At 40.4% G+C, this 19,804-nt stretch overlaps 2 protein-coding genes and 1 long non-coding RNA gene across 5 annotated transcripts in view; 1 reads left to right on the forward strand and 2 right to left on the reverse strand.

Moving 5' to 3' along the window:
- The window catches only part of LOC147911341 (ral guanine nucleotide dissociation stimulator-like), a 235,968-nt gene that overhangs the window by 204,692 nt on the left and 11,472 nt on the right, over positions 1 to 19,804 (reverse strand). The window lies entirely within an intron of this gene.
- On the reverse strand, positions 599 to 12,301 carry LOC147911346 (uncharacterized). The gene is made up of 4 exons (XR_015551238.1): positions 12,103 to 12,301; positions 4,365 to 4,482; positions 3,543 to 3,681; positions 599 to 820 (listed from the first exon to the last, which is right to left on the reverse strand). It is a non-coding gene; the product is annotated as an uncharacterized LOC147911346 (long non-coding RNA).
- LOC147911347 (uncharacterized) lies at positions 12,374 to 18,054 on the forward strand. Of its 3 annotated transcripts, none has more exons than XR_015551236.1 (3): positions 12,374 to 12,831; positions 13,467 to 13,838; positions 16,325 to 18,054. XR_015551236.1 is itself a non-coding variant. In XM_087428177.1 (2 exons), the coding sequence occupies exons 1-2, from the start codon at positions 12,510 to 12,512 to the stop codon at positions 13,487 to 13,489; spliced, it is 345 nt and encodes a 114-aa protein (XP_087284303.1). In that variant the 5' UTR covers positions 12,374 to 12,509; the 3' UTR covers positions 13,490 to 14,003. The 3 variants fall into 3 exon arrangements, 1 of the variants encoding a protein (XP_087284303.1); XR_015551237.1 differs by having other exon boundaries at positions 13,467 to 13,657; positions 16,325 to 18,053; XM_087428177.1 differs by lacking the exon at positions 16,325 to 18,054 and having other exon boundaries at positions 13,467 to 14,003.

Consider the following 19,804-nt stretch of genomic DNA (forward strand, 5'->3'; position numbering starts at 1 on the left):
TTCTTTGCATTGAACTCCTGCCAATGGATTGTGTTTCTAAGGGACATCACTTGAGCCAAGGCTGTGGCAGCCAAGGCAGGAGGAGGGCAGAGACGGTGGAGTACATCGGGGGAGAGTGCTGTCTCACTAAGCTTCCAGCCCTGAAAATGGGAAATTAAAAGGAAGAAAAGCATAAAACCTAAAAAGTCTCTTCCCCACTTTGAAAGAAACAATAAAGTCAGTGGGAAGAGACAAAATTAATTATGAACAGTTTTGGGGAGGTGGGGTGCAGGGGGGAAAGACAGGACAGCTAATACAGAGCACCTTGGTCTATCCATCCACAGATCGCCTAGGCATCATTCATCATACTAATAAAGCAGAAAATAAATAAATAAAGAGGCACTCACTGCTGGAAAATGACATCCTTCCTAGGCTTATTGATCCCACTACATGAGAAAAATGTATAAAGGGGGGAAAATGCACCAACAACCATGTCTCCATCCTTGTATACACTGGGTTTCATTCTCAAGAAGCAGTTGGGATCAGCCAAACTGCACACAAAGTGAGGAAACTGCAGGAACAGGAAGATAAAAGTCAAAAGGAATATCTTAGAAGTGTCTGCAAATCTCTGAGTCTGTGTGAAGTGTGGGGTGGGAGAAGTGGAGGTGGGACCTGCAGCCTAACCAGGTATATACATATATGACGTATCTATACACACATATACATGATGTGGACTGGAGAAGCAACTCTAATGCCCCACCGACTCCTTTCAGCAAAGTCTCTTCCTCTCCTCTGGAGACGTCCAGACCCCTTTCTGCTCTGGGGCACTGCATCTGAGGTCCTGTGTCCAGGTGAAAAACATAAATTGGAAAACGTGTTTGAAGATCATCCTCTCCAGCCCCAGGTGCTATGATCTCATTCATGTCCATGGATAGCAAGGCCCCAGGGATCACCTCCTCTTGGGCCTATTAGGTCCCAAGCCCGTGTCAACAAGTCATCTGCATCAACACCATTTGTGATGATGCAAAGGAACTGAATCAGAGGAGCCAATTTCAGGTGTAAGGGGAAAGGGTCAGAGAGGGCCCATGCCAGTCAGGGCACAGACAAGAACATTCCAGCATCATGCCCTTCAAAGTCAAAAATAGGGGACAGCCTCACACATCCAAGGCCCAGGGCAGCCACAGAACATTCTGTGTGTGACCCATGCAGAGCTGCACACCAATCATGTGTGCAGAAACAGCCACATACCCCTGTGTCCCTGCCTGGGGAAGCATAGTCAGGCTGAATTCAGAAAATTCCAAATCTATAGCTCAAGATCAATGCAGAAATAAAGCTAAATTTTTGATTCTTAAAAATTGATGTCCTTTCCTCTTCCTCAGTTCTTTTAACCGTGTTAATCCCAGGGCTCAATACGTTGTGATGATCTGCTTCCACCCCTTCAACACTGGTTTCCTTCATTATTTATGCTGTTGTGAGAACAAGGTACTATGTGGGAAATTCCTTTATTTTCTCACCCTAAAGCAGAAGATACTAGCTGGAAAGCACCCCTATATTCCCCACTACCTCAAACATCAATGACAAGGGTCACATCTGTAGATCTATATGGTCCTGGAGCACAGGGGATTTTTATGGCAGCAAAACAATTATTCGGTATGATACTGTAATAGTCGGCATGGGATACATTTGTCAAAACCCAAAGAATGTACAACAGAAAGAGTGAACCCTACCGTAAACTATGGACTTTAGTTAATAATGTTATCAATATTGGTTCATCAATTATAGAAAATATACCACACTAATGCAAGATGCTACTAACAGAGGAAACTGTGTATGTGTAGGGAGGTGGAAGTATATGGGAACTCTCTGTACTTTCAGTACAATTTTTCTGTAAACCTAAAACTGCTCTAAAAAAATATCTATTAATTTTTTTTTCCAATCTGGTAGTCATTGGCACCATGTCACTATTGAGCACTTATAATGTGGGTAGCCCAAATTGTGAGGAGCCATGAGCGTAAAATACACAATGGATTTCAAAGACTTTGTATAAAAAAATGAGAACATCTCATTAATAATTTTTGTATTGATTACATGCTGATATCATAATACTTTGGACATACTGGACTAAATGAAATATATTAAGGTATTACATGACTACTGACTTGGGAATTGCAAGATGCATCCAATACACACAAACATAAATGACACTATGGCTGAGGGAGGGAGTTCCAGGTTTTGCAACCATCACATAAACTTATGGCCTCGCACACTCAAAACCACCTCCTCTGACTTGGGGCAAGGCTATTGTTTTAGGTTGAATTGTGTCCCACCAAAAGGCAGAAACGTGGCAGAGAAATGTGTAGTGTACAGAAATGGTACTGATTATTATGTTGATTTTGTATCCTGCAACTTTACTGAATTTGTTGATTAAATCTGTTTTTGATGGAGTTTTTGGGGTATTCTATATGTAAGATTATATTGTCTGCAAATAGAAACAATTTAACTTCTTTTCCTATTCTGATTTCTTTTATTTTCTTTTCCTTGCCTGATTATTCTGGCTAGAATGTTCAGTATGATGTTGAATAGGAGTGGTGAGAGTGGGCAACCTTATGTTGTTCCTGATCTTAGAGGAAAACCTTTCAAACTTTCACCATTGAGTATGATGTGTAATTGCTCTGGATAGATAAGATCAAGTAAGGGTCACATAGGATCCAAAAGGTGGGATGGAGGTAGAAAGAGAAAGGCACTTGAACAGGACAAATTGCCAAATACAAACGCACTAATGGCTGATTTCATGAAAACAAGGCACAGAAAAATAACCCAATCCATCCATTCCTATGACCACTATAACAAAAATCTGTGAAACTGGGTTTGCCAATATAGTTTCATGATGCGTGTGACCAGTTATACCTGAAGGTATTTTCTATGCAGTGGAAGCACCAAATAGAATGTATGTGTGTCTTGGTGGGGGGAGTGGAACTCTCACAATTTCTGTCACCCTTCCCCAGTCTTTACTAATGATAAGAATATTGTGACCTTTTTCTCAATCGCAGATAAAATGCTCTGTAAAAAGTAGCTTCAAGACTATTCCCACATAACTAAACTGTCCTCCGAGTTCCTCACTCTGAAGAAATAGCTGTTGCTTCTGTTGCCAAAACTGTAGTGAAATGACAAGTGACAATTGGTTAGTCTGGTCTCTTGGAACCCTTTTTCCCTCCTCCCTATTTGCTTGTGCATCTTCCATTCTCCATCCCCTTTTCACTGTCTTGCCATTCATCTTCTATTTTCTGACAATATGTAGGGACCTGTCTTCGTCCCAGCTCCACCTACCAGTCCATTCCAAGAGAGATTTTGGCTCAATCAGCCAAACAAAAATTCACAAAGTCTGGTCTCATTTTTCATCTTACCGTACTAGGATTGGGCCCTCAGACCAGTTCAAAGTACAGCCTGGTGGTTCCCGGGACTCAAAAGATTCCCTCCTCTCCCTGCTTACATTCAGCCCTCTACACCAGCTGCTTGCCACCACTGGCTCATGCACATTCTCCAACCCAGATGGTGCCACTCACCCCACACTTAACCCTGATGGGAGCCAGGTTCCACTTCCGACTCGGAAGCCTGTGTTCCATTTTCAGTGCTGATCTCAGACCACCTCCGGTGCATGCCTCGGTTCACTCATGGTGCAGCCCTCTGTGCTCCCCTGATGACCTGACTTGGAACCAACAGGAAGTTAAACATCTAGTTCAACTGAAAAATAGTAGGAGAGCCTCTGCCTCAGGTAACGTTTTGAGATATATCGTGCCCCTCCCTGGCCCCACTCCTCTCAACTCTAGCACACTCCTACCCCTCAACCTCATGATGATAAGTCAAAGGACTTTGTGGAGCCCCTCCAGGTTGGGCAACAGCAGGACCTGGGACTCGCTGGGTCACTGGAATGACCCAAAGCTGTATCCCTTGTGAGGTAGGAGAGGTGAGAACTTTGCTTCAGGGTTTGAACATCTTTGAATTAGTCTGGCCTAATTCTAATTATTTTTATTGAATATGTAGCATTTTTTTTCCTCTGTGGGTATAGATGTATTACTTCTAGATGCATTATGTTGTCATCTCCTTCCTTAGGGCATCCTTGTTAAGTTTCTACCTAGACACTTATGTTCAAAGATATAGTGCAAGGATGTACCCTCTCTTTGCATTCTTGCAGACAAAATTCCCTATGAAATATTTGTGTACAAACCATAGTAAATGTTTTCATTTATCCAGTTCCTCAGGCAAAAAAAAAAATAAGTATTGATAGTTATCCTTGACTCCTCTCTTTTCCTCTTGTTCCACATCCTATCCATCACCAAAGTGTGACAAATTTTCCTAAGTTATATACTGAGTTCAGAATTGCTTGCCTGGATCATTTCAGTAGCCACGTGCTTCCTCACTTAGTCCTCTCTGGTCCATTCACCAAGCAGAAACCAGGGGGGTTCTTTCAGGATGTAAGACAGGTCCACACCCTTTAGTGAATTCCTAAAACAGATTTTGGAGGTAAACTGCCTGAGTACCAGCTCTGTGACCTTGGACAATTACATAACCTCTAACATTCCTCGTAGGTAAAATGGGAGTTAATATTGTTTGCTCTAAACATTGTTGTGAGGATTAAATGAGTGAATACATGTCAGGTGCCTAGAACATGCCTTGCACCTGGTAAGGCAACATGAAAATTTTCACTATAATTATAATAAAACTTACTGTTGTGATCGCCTATTAATTAAGTTGAATCATATGAAATTTCCAATATACAACCATTTTTGACATATTATTGTTGAATAAATGATAAAACTAAGTTTAGAAAGATTGTGTAGCATAAAAAAAGATTGGAGAGGTAAATACTATTAGGAGAAAAATAAGATGAAGTAAATTGCTTTGCTGGCTGGCCTGTAATCTGGCTGTAATTGCTTTGCAACTTACAGAACACTTTCTGATACATTGTTTCATTTAATTCTTACAGAATGCTTTTCAGGGTGTTACTACTGCTGCCTCTGAAGGAGTAACTGCCTTGCCCAAGGTCACCCCACATTAAATAACACAACTAGGATGGAAACATATTTTTGAGTGTGAATTCCATGTAATATTTTGTTTTCCCTTCATAGCATCATCTTTCCTCTCAAGAAAGTGCTGAAATAGTGTTGATCCATAGGAACCTAGTATTAGAGACATCTTTTTTTTTTTTTAAAGATTTTATTTATTTTATTTTTCCCCCCAAAGCCCCAGTGGATAGTTGTGTGTCGTAGCTGCACATCCTTCTAGTTGCTGCATGTGGGACTCGGCCTCAGGATGAACGGAGAAGTGGTGCCTCGATGTGCACCCGGGCACCCGGGATCCGAACCCGGGCCACCAGCATCGCAGCGCGCGCACTTAACCACCAAGCCACAGGGCCGGCCTAGAGACATCTTTTATGTCTGCTCATAATCTCAACCATAGCAACGATATAATACATTCTGTGAAGTGCTTACACTCACATGATAAACACTATGTCTTTGAAAGAGTGGTGATGTAAGAAGGAATTTTGGTTTCATGCTTTCTAGATTTTCAAGTCCATGCTTAGAGCTCTGGAGAAGCTTGAAAAGAGGAAATGGGTGAAAATAGTCCAAAATGAAAGAAGATTGATGCACATGTAACTTTAGTGATCACCTCAAATGTCTCTTTTTGTTTGTGGTCTGTGTCACCCCACTAGAATAAATGCTCTTAGTGTAGATCACTGCTGTCTTGCAGCAAGTGGTAGGCAATGAGTTAATATTTGTTGAAGGAATGAAAATGGCCTTAAGTACATCTGCTCTTTTACACCAGAGAACAGCCCCATTCTGGGCAAACAGCATCATTAGTTAACTTTGAAAACTCGTGTTCTTATTTGCTCATAACCATGGATTCAAAGCTCCCTTTTATATCCTGCTAAGTACACAAGAATTGTGTTGTGTCTCATTAGGGAATGTTTGCACAGTCTCACTACAAAAGAAAGACCTTTTAGCCTACGGTCTGCTGGTTCCAGCAGGTGCTAATACTATACTTCTCTCTAAACAATTAGCTATTGATTTGCTATCCTTATAAGCAGTGATCTGAAATGGAACTTAATTTGATCAGTGTCATGCGAAAGTAGACACTTACTGTGTCTCTAAGTGATGACGTGGATAATAATGTTGATGGAGAAGAAGATAACTAAAAATTCACTCTGGTTTTGCCAAGTGCATCTGGGTAAAGGGTACCTTGAAATCATAGAAGTTTAGAACTCAAAACACTTTTCAAACTCTTTATATTACAGATGAAGAAACCGAGGTCTAAAGAGGTGAAGAGATTTGACCATGATTAATTCTTGAGACTAGGTAGGATTCTCTAATTCTCAGCTGACCACATTGTCATGTCTTAGCACCAAATAACCAAGAGAGAGAAGTCTGTTGACTTCTAGGCAGAAATGATTCCTCTTCATATTTTTACTGTCCCTCTCTTAGATGTCTGCTCTGCCCTGACAAGGAATTTATCTGGTGTTTAAACTATGCTTAAGCTGAGGAAAATGCTATTGGCAAACATTATTGTGATTCAGTGTGGCACTGGAGAGCCCAGTCATGGAAAAATGAGAATAGAAAGAATAAGAGATAAATAATATTAGAGAAGAAGAGAAAAATCTAATATTTTAGTGGGAAATAACATAAAATTTAGAACTAGTAATTAAGTTGAGTAATGTGAAACAATACTAGATAACTATATGAAAATCAAAACTACTGTTGTATTAGCAACAACTAGTTTAAACATGTAAATAATTTTTCTAGCTTTTGGAGCAATGAATTATTTAAAATAAGCATTTAAAATAGTTGGATCTATTCAATATGAAGTTATAAGTTATATAAGTTACACGAAGAAGATTATAAAGATATACCAAGTGACATAAGGCTCTAATTAAATGGAGAGACAAACTATATTTATGAATGAAAAGAATTAGTGTTTCAAAGAATTCAGTTTTCCAAGCATTATTCAGAATAAATGTACTTAAAACCAGCTTTCAAAATGGTACGGTAGTTGTTTTATAGACAATAAGATATCCACTTTCAAAATAAAACACTGGGCCATAAACTAACATTATTCACAAGTAAATCAGTCCAAATGGATTATGGGGCTAAAATTAAAAGTAAAAATCCCCAGTGCAAAACAGTGGTGGATGACAACACAGAAGAATATCCAATATCTCAGAATTAGTACAGTTATTCTTAATATATACGGTTAAAAATGTCTGGTTGAAAAGAAGGATGAGAGAAAGTACAATGAAAGATGATATGGTCTCAGATTTTCTTTTAGAATCTGAATCTTGAGAGGACTATTCCAGCCTAAAATATTGGATAAAGAAATAGAAATCTGTGGTATTTAAACATATAATGAAAGGACATATTTTAATAATAGTATCATGTATCAGTTAGCTTCTGCTGTATAACAAATTGTCTTAAAATTTGGTGGCTTAAAATAAAAATAATAATTTATTTTTTCTCAATATTCTGTGGATTATCTGGGCAGTTATTTTGATCTGGACCTGTTGGTGGCTCAGCTGGGATTGGACGGTCTAGGATGAGCTTACATATCTGATGGTTGACTTGAAGTCACTTGGAGTGATGGAGATGTGCAGTCTATCTAGACTCATTTACATATTGACGGCCACAGGATTCCCAGGGGCAGCCAGAGAAGGATAAGTACCAACAATGAGCAAATGTTTTTCAAGCCTTTGCTTATGTCATTTGCTAATGTCCCATTGGCCACACCCAGCCAAAAGCCAGGAGACAAGGAAGCCCATTGATGTAGATCATCTTGATTAACCTTCCTGGGTACAGCAAGAGAGAGAAAGTGGATTTGCTGGGGAAGATGGAAGATATCCAGAATTGTTCACTCCTTTTGTTTCTGAGAATCTACTCCTGTCAGTCACCTCGGTTGAAGGTTATATCCCTGCCCAAGAATTGCATCAGCTAGTGTAGCATCCTGAGTGCTCTCAAAGCATTGATACTCCCATGTGTAGTCTAAAATAGTTGCCTCCACAAGTGTTCTTCATGTAAGATGGGTTATGGCGTTCTTGGGAGGAAAGTGCAAACGATAATTAACATAAAGGTCCTGGTTCCTATAGGGTGGACACTTCTACCAGGAGACAAAGGATGAATCCCATTGAATGTTATGACTCCTGTGATGCCAGCACAAGGAAAGAAGCCATCATGGCTTCTGGCATGGGTAATTCTTCCAGAGGACATGGGCCTTCTGTTATATACTCAGGACAGAGAAGACATTGGGCATTCAGGTAGCCCACCGGGATATCTTCTGATATTCTTGCCCCAATTTTGTTGATAAATTAGTGCAGCAGCTGTATCCTGAGAAGGGCATGGTGACCAGGTGCTCAGACACCTCAGGGATGAGCATCTGGATCATCCCTCCAGGTAAACCACCTAGACCAGCAGAGGTGCTTGTCAATCTAAATGGGAGAGTAGGAGGAGTGGGATGGTAAGTGTCAACTGCAGCACCAACAAAAGCTGCTGTTGAGAGCTGCCTGTAATTTGTCCCACTGATCTTCCTCTTGTGAGTTTCCCAGTCAGCATGACCAACCAGAACACTGCGTGTACTGGCTTTAAGAAGCAAGTGCATCTGAGGGGCATAAGTGATGGACCATCATGGAGACAGTGGTATCTTTCCAAGATTCTTTTGGGCCTAAGTCACTCACTCTTGTAGCTGCCAGAAGTGTTTTAAGGGCTCGTGCTGCCACCCTCTCTGGGAATTTCCTTGGGCCAAAGGAAAGTGCCACACCTAAGATTATGACCACTCCCAATGGCAGCCCATTTCCAATGACTGGTTCATGTGGGGGGTACAATGGCCTACTTCCTTTGCCTCAATTTGAGACACGCTTGATGCTCTCTATGGGATCAACTGTTGTCTCCATTTTTAACCTACTGCAGTTCAGTCTCTTGTTCTGTCCAGTCTCAGTTCTCTCCTTTAGACATGGTTACCTCAAGCCAGCGACAAACTTATTGTGCCAAGGTTTCTTCATCAGTAAAACGAGAACAATGAGAGTGCCTACTCTGTAGACTTGTATTAGGGATTCAATCAGTTAATATATGTAAAGCACTTATGAGGCACCCTGGTATATAGTAAACATTATATATCATCTTTTATTATGAATTAATTAAAGTTCATTGTAGGATTATACTGACCAAATAAGCCACACACAAAAAGAGCAAATACTGTACGAATTTCAATAACAGGCAAAAAATAATTTGTGATAGAAAAAAAAACAGAATAGCAGTTGCATCTAAGCGCAGGTTGTGGCAAGAGGTGGTGCAGAAGTAGGGACTGGCTGAGAGGACATGAAGGGACTTGATGGGATGAGGAGAGTATTCTACATCTTGATAGGAGTGTAGGTTACACAGGTATATGCATTTGTCGAATGCATTGAATTTTACATGTTAGGTCTGTATGTTGCACTGCATGTAACTTATACCTCAATTTAAATTAGAATCATTTTGCTAAGTGTAAGAAGCCAGAGACTAAAGGCATTTTATTGTATGATTCCATTGTATGACATCTGAGAAAAAGCAAAACAGTAGGGAAGGACAATTAATCAATGGTTTCCTGGGATAAGGAGTAAGAGAGGGGAATGACTACAAAGGGGCAGCACAATAGAACTTTGGAATGATGGAATTGTTCTATCATGAATGTGTTCACGTGTGTATCATGCTCAGTCATGATGGTGTAGATGCATACACGACTCTATGCATTTGCCAAAACCCATAGAATTGTACATCACAGAGTGGATATTACTGTAGGTTAAAAAAAAAAAAATTTAATCCACCAGCTAGTGGAGGGAATGTAAAATGGAATAGAAGCTATATAAAATGAACCTAATTGTATTACAAATGAAATAACCATAATGAAGGGTATGAGAAGGAAATGAAATTTACTTTGGAAAACTGTGTTGAGACCAGATACTGTAAGGCTGGATACAAAAAGAACTGACCAGAAATCCTGGAGCCTAGTTCATAAATTTGTTTCTCAGAAGGGTATGGGTTAGCAATTCTTAAACTACTTTATTTATGTACTAGGGCTGAACAGCTAAGTTAATATATTGTAGATCATGAGAGCCAGTTTCTCACTGTCAAAGAAAGATGTAACAAACAAGGGAAGAGAGAAGACTAGAATGAACACTGGGTGCTGGATTAAAATTGGAAGCATCAGTATGAATTCATGCTTTTGATGAATGGATGGATGGATGGATGGTTAGAAGGAAGGAAAGACAGAAAGATAGATAGATAGATAGATAGATAGATAGATAGATAGATAGATAGATAGATAGATAGAGATAGATAGATAGACAGACAGACAGACAGACATAGATAGACAATGTGTGTATGTAGAGGATAGTATACATTCATACATTTCCAAGGCCTATCGGCTCAGAAGGCCTAGAAGCAATTATACTCCAGTAGCAATGAGAACACCTATCACTCAAATCTTGGTTTCTAAAGTACTCTTCTAAACAAAAAGGAAAAAGAAGGAACCAGGGCTCTTTCGAGAAATGGTTGATGCCAGGGCTGGGGTAGGTAAAATACAACCTGATCCTGAAACACCTTTGAAGCATATTCCAAGAGAAAATAAAATTCACAAAGAGGCAGCCCACAAAATATGCCTAAGAATCCCCTTCAGGTCCCTGAATAACACCTAAGCTGTGCATATGAAGGGAAAGACTCTAGGAGATTTAGAAGAGAAAACCACTGAAAACTGAATATTGGGCAGAAATTTCAGAGGTCACACATCCCAGGAGTTGGAGCTTGGTTTTCAGATTCATCTGGAGTGGAATGACCTTGATAAAAAACCCTGGGTTCCCATTATGACCCTAAAAATGTCACACTAAGAGTAAGGACTTCACCCTTTGAAAAAACTGAAATAAATCTGTCCTTTTAGAGGCTAAAACCCAGCCATCATAGGTTCTAGGTGATCCATTAGTAGTACAATTGCCTGCCCTGACAAAACCTAATCTTTAGAGGAATGTAACACGATTAAGAGCCTCTACGGGGTATTGTGCACAAGATCCAGCATACAATGAAAGGTTACTAGACATGTAGAGCAGCAGGAAAACCTTCTCTATTATGAATATATAAATCAATAGAAGCAGACCCAGAGACAATGCAGAGATTGGAGTTAGCAGACAAGCACTTCAAAATAACTATGAAGAAAAGGGAGGAAACATGGACAATTGTAGACAATGAAAGACAAACTGCAAATCTTTAAAACAACCAAAGGAAAAGGACACATTGCTTTCAAAAGAGCAACAATAAGACCCATAACTTTTCAAAAGAAACTATAGAACAAGAAGACGATGAGCGGCTGGCCCCGTGGCATAGCAGATAAGTGCCCGCGCCCCGCTGCTGGCGGCCCAGGTTCGGAACCCGGGCGCGCACCGATGCACCACTTGTCAAGCCATGCTGTGGTGCCGTCCCACATAAAGTGGAGGAAGATGGGCACAGATGTTAGCCCAGGGCCAGTCTTCCTCAGCAAAAAGAGGAGGATTGGCATGGATGTCAGCTCAGGGCTGATCTTCCTCACACACACACAAAAATAAATAAAGCATTCACCTTAAAAAAAAAAAGAAGAAAACAACGAATGACATCTGACATCTAAAGTGTTTCATGGAAAAAGAAAAAAACCCTACCCATCTAAGATTCTGAGACCTAAGAAAAATATTCTTCAAAAATGCAGACTAATTAAAGATGTTTTTCAAAGGGGGTTTAAAAAAACAAAAGCTGAAAGAATTAATCAAAAATGGAACTGTACTTCAAGAAACACTAAAGAAAGCTCTTCAGGCTGAAACAAAAGAATTCATGTGGAGACACATAACGTTAGCGATAATTATCAGCAGTAAAAAATGTAAGGAAATATAATGAATATTGACTGTATAAAAGAACCCTGTATAGTTTTACAACTTTTGTGTAAGTCTAAACTTTCTCAAAATAATATGCTTTTAAAAACACATTGAACTAATCCCCCAAAACTACAGATGATGGAAGCCACTGCAAGAGATCCCCCAGTCCACCTCCCAAGATTAGAGATTATGGAGCCCCAGCAAGTGATACTCACAATCTGCATCCAACAGTAGAGGTGACAGAAGCCCTAGCAAGGGACCACCAGTTCCCTCCAAAGCTAAAGGCAACAAGACCTCAGAGAGCAACCGTCATCCGAAACCAGGCGGAGAGAGCCGAACGGAACCACTGAGCCGAGGAGCGGCGGAGACACGCGGAGGGAACCGAGGATGGGCGTAAAGAGCCGAAGAGGTGAGGAAACGGCCGAGGTCGGGCGGAAGGACCCGAGGTTTGGCGGGGGGAGCCGAGCCCAGCCGAAAAGCGGCGAGAGGCGGCGGAGAGAGCCGAGCCCCGGGGCCGCGGGGAAGAGCTGACAGGTCGTGGTCGGTGAAGCGAGAACAGGCGGTTGGCGCCTCAGAAGGAAGCGGAGACGAGGACGGCGGAGAGTGAAGGCGACCGCGCTGCATGGGGCCGTGGACGTGGAGCCCGGAGCCTTCGACGCGCCCGAGCCGCCCCGAGCGCCCCCACGGAGGGTCGTGGACCCGGTCCCCGCTGCCCTCCTCCCCGCTCCCCCGGCCCCGCCGCTGCCCACGGCGCGGGGCGCTCTGGCCGGACAGCGGCGTGTCCTCCGCCCACGACGAGGACGCGCGTGTCCCCGCGGCTGCATCCTCCGGACGTGATGGCCGCGTGGAGTCTGGCGCCGATGTCCGCGCGGGGACTGACCCCGGGGTGCAGCCTCTGACCCGCGCTGAGCCCGCGGACCCCGCCCGTGGGGAAGCCGCTGGGGGTGAGTAAAAATGTCTTATGTCTGAATTAGCATTTGGCAAAAATTAAAAAAAAAGCATGCAACTTATGTTAGAATGAGATATAAAAGCAAGCTTAATAAAATAAGATTTTTATGGACTCAAATTAATTTAACATTAAAAAATGAGCTGTTTACAGTGGGTATCATCCTTTCCTGAGTGTAAGATTTATAAGAAAATATTATACTAAATAATACCTTAGGCTAAATTACCTCGGAAGAATTTAATATAAAAGTGAATAAAAATCATGGTAAAGAGAAATTGCAGTGTACCAGGACAAACAGATCTTCTTTCTTGTCACACGAAACCCTCCCTCCCTCTCACCCACAAGACCATCTACTCTTCATTTTTGTCTCTCAAGAGTTTAAGAAAGTATAATTTTAACATAACCAAGCATAGTAGTCCAGAAGAAGCAGGAGTAACATTAAATGAGGGAGTGAAACTGAGGGCTGCTCATGGGGAACCGCTTCCCCAGGGCCACACCACTCGGCTTCTTCAGCAGGACCTTCTCCTGTTTTCCATCAGGTCTCAGAACATGCTTCTTGGCTCCTTGCTCTCTCTGCCTCCCTGGCAAACCTGTCTGCCCTCAGGGCCTCACCCTTGCTTTTTTCACTTTCAGACTCTCTGCAGATGTCTCCATAAGCTACCGGCTGTCTGCAGAGTGGCTGTGAGAGACAGAGACTCGCTCCTGGGATCATCTCTGCCCCATCTGAAGACTGTGCAGCGGTGGGCTCGGGGCTGGTGTGTAGAGACCCAGCACCAACACAGCCCAGGGATTCACCTGGACTAGGAGGTGCAATTATTTTTAAGGTATTTGTGATATCAAAAGTACTTACAAGTTCTCCTTCACTGCTGCAGGCCTGGCGTCCCTGCAGTCTCCTGTGTGCAGAGTTGCTGGGGCTTCTGCAAGGTCTCCTCCCGTTGACTATACCTGACTTCATTGCCAGGGTGGGAAGGTATCCTTGTGACAGGCCTCTGGAAAATGCAGCTGGTGAGTCTTATAGGAAGTGCAGACCTTTCCCGATGTCTCTGCTTGGTCTTAGTTAAATGGACTTATCTTTTCTTCTCTGAAGTCTGGGGCATCATATTTCTTTTGAGCTTCCCCTTTGAAAACAAAATGAAATGTGCAATTTGAATAAAATGAAGAACACTCTCAGCTCATTTGGATCTTCCACCCTCCTCTCTCCCTGGGGAAATGTGTTTCAGATTGGCCTGTGCATCACAATCATCTGGAGGGTTGTTAAAATTCAGATTTCTGGACCTCAACCCAAGTAGGTCCAGGGTGGGGCCAAGAATGTGCACGTCTAGGTGTTCCCGGATGATGCTGATGCTGCTGGCACAGGCCCCTCACATTGAGAAGTAGATCCTGGGACATCAAGCTGATATGAGTCTAGGACAGAAAGCTCTGATCATTACCCAGTGCCACCTCCAGACCGTTTCCCTCTACCGTCCTCTGAGGATGTTCCCCCTTCCCATCCTTGTCACAGTCAACTAAACACATGCTGGTACCCCTTGACCCACCATCATGTGGATCCACAGATCACAGGTATCTTTGTATCCCAAGATTTAGGCTTTCAGTGTCTCTCTTTTACTCTGCTTTAGGACACAATCACCTCATTTTCCTAGCTCCTTTAATGCCTCGTCTCCAATGAAATCATATTACCTCTCAACCCTTAGGTGCTCACTTCACTTGCACTCCCACATCCCATCTTCACTCAAATATTCTCCTGTTCATACATAAATAACTCACACAGACCATATTCCCATCACACAGTTGCATCCACTGTAAATAACCATTTTTCCTCCCCTGACTCTTCCTCTCTCCTCCTACTCCTCCCTGTTACTCTCAGCTCCACTATCTGGCTTAACAGAACAATTGATGCTTCTTAGAAGTCAATCCTGCTCCCAAGTTTGTTACACATCCACACCCTCTTCTAGGCCATCCCATCCATTTCCCTGGCTTCAGATACCATTGATGAACTAGAAATGCCCATTGAGTCAGCAAGATCTGACTTCACCCTCAGATCCAAATACGCATCTGCCCACTCACCACATCAGTGACAACTTGATGACTCAGCTCACAGTGAGCATTTCCCAAGTTGAAACAGCCAGTTCTCCAAATAATCACCCATATCTCAGGGTCCCCTAAACTCCCTTGTTGGTACTAATATCCTGTCTACCCCTGTGTGTCATTCTGGACACCCTGCCACCCCACACTCGTTCATCAGTGAACCATCCATCCACCCTCCTGAATCCACCTAAAGATTCTCAACTTGTGAATAATTCTTTAGCACCTTTCAGATTCCCTACAAAATACCATTTCCACAGAGTGACCTTTCCTGATCCAGCCATCAAAATTAATATCACATTTTCTCTGTGTTAATTTTTTTCAATTTTTAATTGTATGTGTATAGTATTATCTATTTATTTCATAGTGTTTTTCTCACTAAATTGGATACTCCATGAAGAGAAGACTAATGTGGGCTTTAATGTTTTATGCTGCAATATTCAGTCATTTCTTTGCCCATCGAAGGTGCTTAGATATATTTATTGAAAGAAATTATTCAACTTCCAAAAAGAACTAAATTTTTCAAAGAAATTCACTCAGCCACAATTATACAATGATATAATCTGTTTTGTGGTATACTACAATAAATTATCACTAAGATTTCAAATCCTTTCTCTGTAATCCATTATAAGATTATAGTCATAATAATCTGTTTAAAATGTAAATCTAGTCAGTGCACTTTTCCTTTTAAATCTCTCATTTCTGTCTTCAGAAGATATTTTTTTAAAAGTGAAACCATAAACCTCACTTCATTCCTGTTGTCCTGCCATAATTATTAATACCACCCTTTTCGTTCCCCAGCATGTCCCAGTTTGGAGGGAAAATTAGTTGATCCTCTCATTTATTGAGCACCTATTGTATGCCAAGTTATGTACTAAAACCTGTGATCCAGAACTTAACAAAGTCACTGCGCCTCTTTATTTTAATCTTAGTGAGAGGAAAGAGTTAATAAACAGACTGAGGAATCTCTATTATAGTGTTAGGTATAATTAAGTGCTGTGATAAACAGTAAGGCCAAGACAGAGACAGAGAAAGAGGGAGGGATAGAGGAAAAGTGGCAAGGACGGATGAAGGAAGAAAGAAATTAACTACATAATTATTGATGATGAAGAGATTAGGGAAGGACTAACTGATGAGGTGACATTTGAGCACAGAACTGAATTTTTCTTAAAAAAGACCAAGCGCATTGTGGGTAAAGAATTTTCCAGAGAGGGGAACAACTTAAACAGTGCAGGGCCGAATACTACACCACTTCCTAGTGATGTTGTTGGTTAAAAATAAAACAAAACCATCTAGCCTATTATCCCAGAAAACTTCACATAGAAAAAAGTACAATAACTTGAACATGACTTAACAAACATTAACACCTAGGAAACAACTTTAATAAAAAGATATCTTCTTGTTTTAAGAGCTTCTCTCTGGGAACTTAAAGAGGTTTCACAGAAGGACAAAATGTACAAATGGACACTCTTGCCATCCATATGGATTCCACGCTCACCAGAATAGGCTGGCTTGGAAAACAGGCCGATGCAGGTTCCTCCATGGCTGCAGAGTTGTCCTGCTGACCCCACTCCTGATGTGCAGACAGCCCCTGGATTGCTGGAAAATGCAGTGAGTTCTGCCTCTGATTCCCCTTTTATGGAGGAAGGGAGTGGATAATCCAATCAGTGGATAATCCAGAGGAGACTTCCTGTTTCTTATCAATGGGATTTGAGCGATTCCTAAAGATTTATACCTAAACACAAAAATGTTGGGTTATTGACACTGTCAGATACTGTTGGTAGATGAAAAAATTTAATACACTTGTGTGGGGAGATGGTATTTGCAGTTTCTATCAACATTTTAATATTTCCTTTTTCTTCCACTATTGATATTTTCTGTAAAAATAGGAATGAAAATTTATATGTACAAAAATGTCCATACAACTTATGTTTTAATAGGAAAAAATAGAGACTGTGTAAATGTTTATCAATAAAAGAATGTCCAAAATATTTATTAACAAGTCTCTAGAATATATCACACAGCCATTAACAAGAAATTAGTATTTTGTGCATTTACATCTCATGTAATTTCCAGTAAACTTGTAATTATTTCAACCGTCTTACTCTTTCCCTTCCCTTTGACCTGAATAATTAATGTTCCTTTACTCTCTTTACTTCACTGATGTTGGTTTAACTCTTTTATTATTCCATTATTTCCTCTATAAACTTATTAGTTGGAATCATATGGAAATCTTTGTTTAATTGCACTAATGGCTAAATCCTGAATTCTTAATACAGTCTAATATGAATAATTACTTTTACCACCTCCCCCAAATGCTAATACCTTCAACACTTTCAATTCTATTTTTAAGCTTCCTGACATTTGTATTACTGTTTTCATGCATTTTATTCTACATATATTTTAATCTCCATGAGAGATTTCTAGAATTACTTCACAAAATAAAATTCATTTATATTTATTTATAAATTATCCTTTCCTTTCCTCTTCAGTCCTTCCTCCATTCCTGGTTTTCAACCTGAGATTATATTCCTTTGGATGTGATAACTCACTCCAGTATTTTGTCTAATTCAAGGCTGCTAACAATGAAAAGTTTCACTTTAAGTTTTTCTAGGACATCTTTATTTGGGGCACTGTTGCTGCTGGGTGTAGAATTCTGGTTTGACATGAGATTTCTATTAGCATTTTAAAAATGCTGCTCTGTTGATGTCCATCTTATTTTATTTATGGTTAGAAATCACCAATTGGCCTTTTTCTTGCTTATTTGGCATCTATAGTCCCTAAAATCCTTTACATTAACTTTGGTTTTTAGACCATAGTTTAGTTCATTAATATTTCCTGTGTATGCACTCTGCTTAGGGAATGTTGAATTAATTGAATCTGTGGATTGATGTCTTTCATCAACTTGAAACATGCTTGTGTATTTTCACTTCTGATATCAATTCCTCTCCACATTCTCACTACTCCCCTTTTAATCACATCCCTTGTATATTCTAATTCTACCCTGAATTTTCCAATGTCATTGACCCAGTGGTTTTCTTGGAAGATTTGCTCTTGAACTGTCTTCCATTTTAGTAAACCAGCCTTTTGCTGGAATCGATTCCTTCTTTATTACTTAAATTCTTAATTTCATTTCTAACATAAACACAATATATAGCTTTAATTTTAAAAAAAAGAGATAGAGCAGTTTGACAATAAGGAGAAAATGATTTCCTTTTGATACAATAAAGCTAAAATAGATAACAGAAAATTATAAATTGGATCATATTAAGTTATATGAGGAGCCAGTATTCATTGAAATTCACCAGTAAGACTGAGGGAGCAGAAAACCTGAGTATCTTGTTCTTTGTACTGATGTGGACTACCTTTTGAAATGATAATATTTAGATTTCTTGGGTTAAATAAAAATGTTATAAAATCCAGTTTCATCTGTTTGTATTTACTTTCTTTAACATGTGTTCTGGAAAATTGAAATGACATAGGTCACATTGTGATATCTCTGTTCGTCTTGGTTGGATAAAGCCGTGATGTGATGGTTAATTTTAGGAGTCAGCTTGACTGGCCTCAGGGGTGCCCACATAGATGGTGAAGCATTATTTCTGGGTGTGTCTGTGAGGATGTTTCTGGAAGAGATTAGCATTTGATTCCATAGTCTATGTAAACAAAGCCACCCTCAATAGTGTAGGTGGGCATCATCTAATCTGTTGAGGGCTCAATAGAACAAAAAGGAAAGAAAGGCTGAATCCACTGTCTCCTCCAGACCTGGGATGTCCATCATTTTCTGCACTTGGACATCAGACGTCCTGGTTGTCAGGCCTTCAGACTTTGACTGAATTATATCACTGGTTTTTCTTGTTCTCCAGCTTGCAGATGGCATATTGTGGGACTTCTCAACCTCCATAACCTTGTGAGCCAATTCCAACAATAAATTTCCACTTCTATAAGTTTATATATATTCTATGGTTCTATTTCTCTAGAGAATCCTGACAAATACACATGGATAACAAAGTGCATATTAAGTGCACATGGAGGAAATTTTCCAAGGCATAGGAGGCTCCCCCAACCCCACAGGAGGAAGCAAGTCATCCCATCCAGGCAGCAGGCATGAGCATGTGCACGCACACACACACACCCACACACACACAAACACAAGTAATTTGAAAATGTGCTCAAGCTCAAACTCTCTGCCTTATTCTTCATCACAGCAGTGATTTCTACATGGCATGTTATACATCCTTTGCCATTTATTATCTCTTTCCTCCCACTAAGACTAAATCAAACAGGGGCAGTCAGTCTGTTTAGTTATTTTGTAGATCACAGGTTTTATACCACAGCTTTGCATGTAGTAAGTGCTCTAAAAATCAAATGACCAAATAGTTTTCCCTCCAAACTGGAACATATCAGGGAATGAAAAGTGTAGTATTAATAATTATGATAAGACAACAGGAGAAATATGTGTGGAAGACAGAAATAGGGGATTTATAAGTTAAGATGAACTGATCACTTTTGCATTTTAAACAGATCACTGTGACTAGAATCTCATGATTGTATTATGAGGAGAAAGGATTTGGAATCTTAAACTATTCTTGCTAATTTATTGCAGTGTACCACTCTAAAGGTGGTATCTTTGCATAAGAGTAGTTAAGTGGATGGATTTAAAATATTTCAGGAAATAAAGTTTTAATGTTTCAATTTTATATGTATATAAATATCAAATATATATTGTACACATAATATATGTGAGCCCTTTATGTGTACAAAGCCATTGTGAACACTATTGTGGGAAAATTTGGAAAATCCACATTAGTCTTGTCTTCATGGAGTATCCAGTTTAGTGAGAAAGAACTAAATCTTGAAAGAAATAGATAATATTGCACATGTAACTAAAA

The sequence above is a fragment of the Ceratotherium simum genome, unplaced genomic scaffold, assembly GCF_057802395.1.
Source record: "Ceratotherium simum simum isolate JZ-2026a unplaced genomic scaffold, ASM5780239v1 HiC_scaffold_43, whole genome shotgun sequence".
NCBI lineage: Eukaryota > Metazoa > Chordata > Mammalia > Perissodactyla > Rhinocerotidae > Ceratotherium > Ceratotherium simum.

What these genes read in the sequence shown, in the direction of transcription:
- LOC147911347 (XM_087428177.1), top strand. Translation starts at nt 12,510, where the DNA reads ATGGGGCCGTGGACGTGGAGCCCGGAGCCTTCGACGCGCCCGAGCCGC. An exon ending in CCGTGGGGAAGCCGCTGGGG is followed by an intron (nt 12,832 to 13,466) that starts GTGAGTAAAAAT and finishes TTTCACTTTCAG; the next exon opens with ACTCTCTGCAGATGTCTCCA.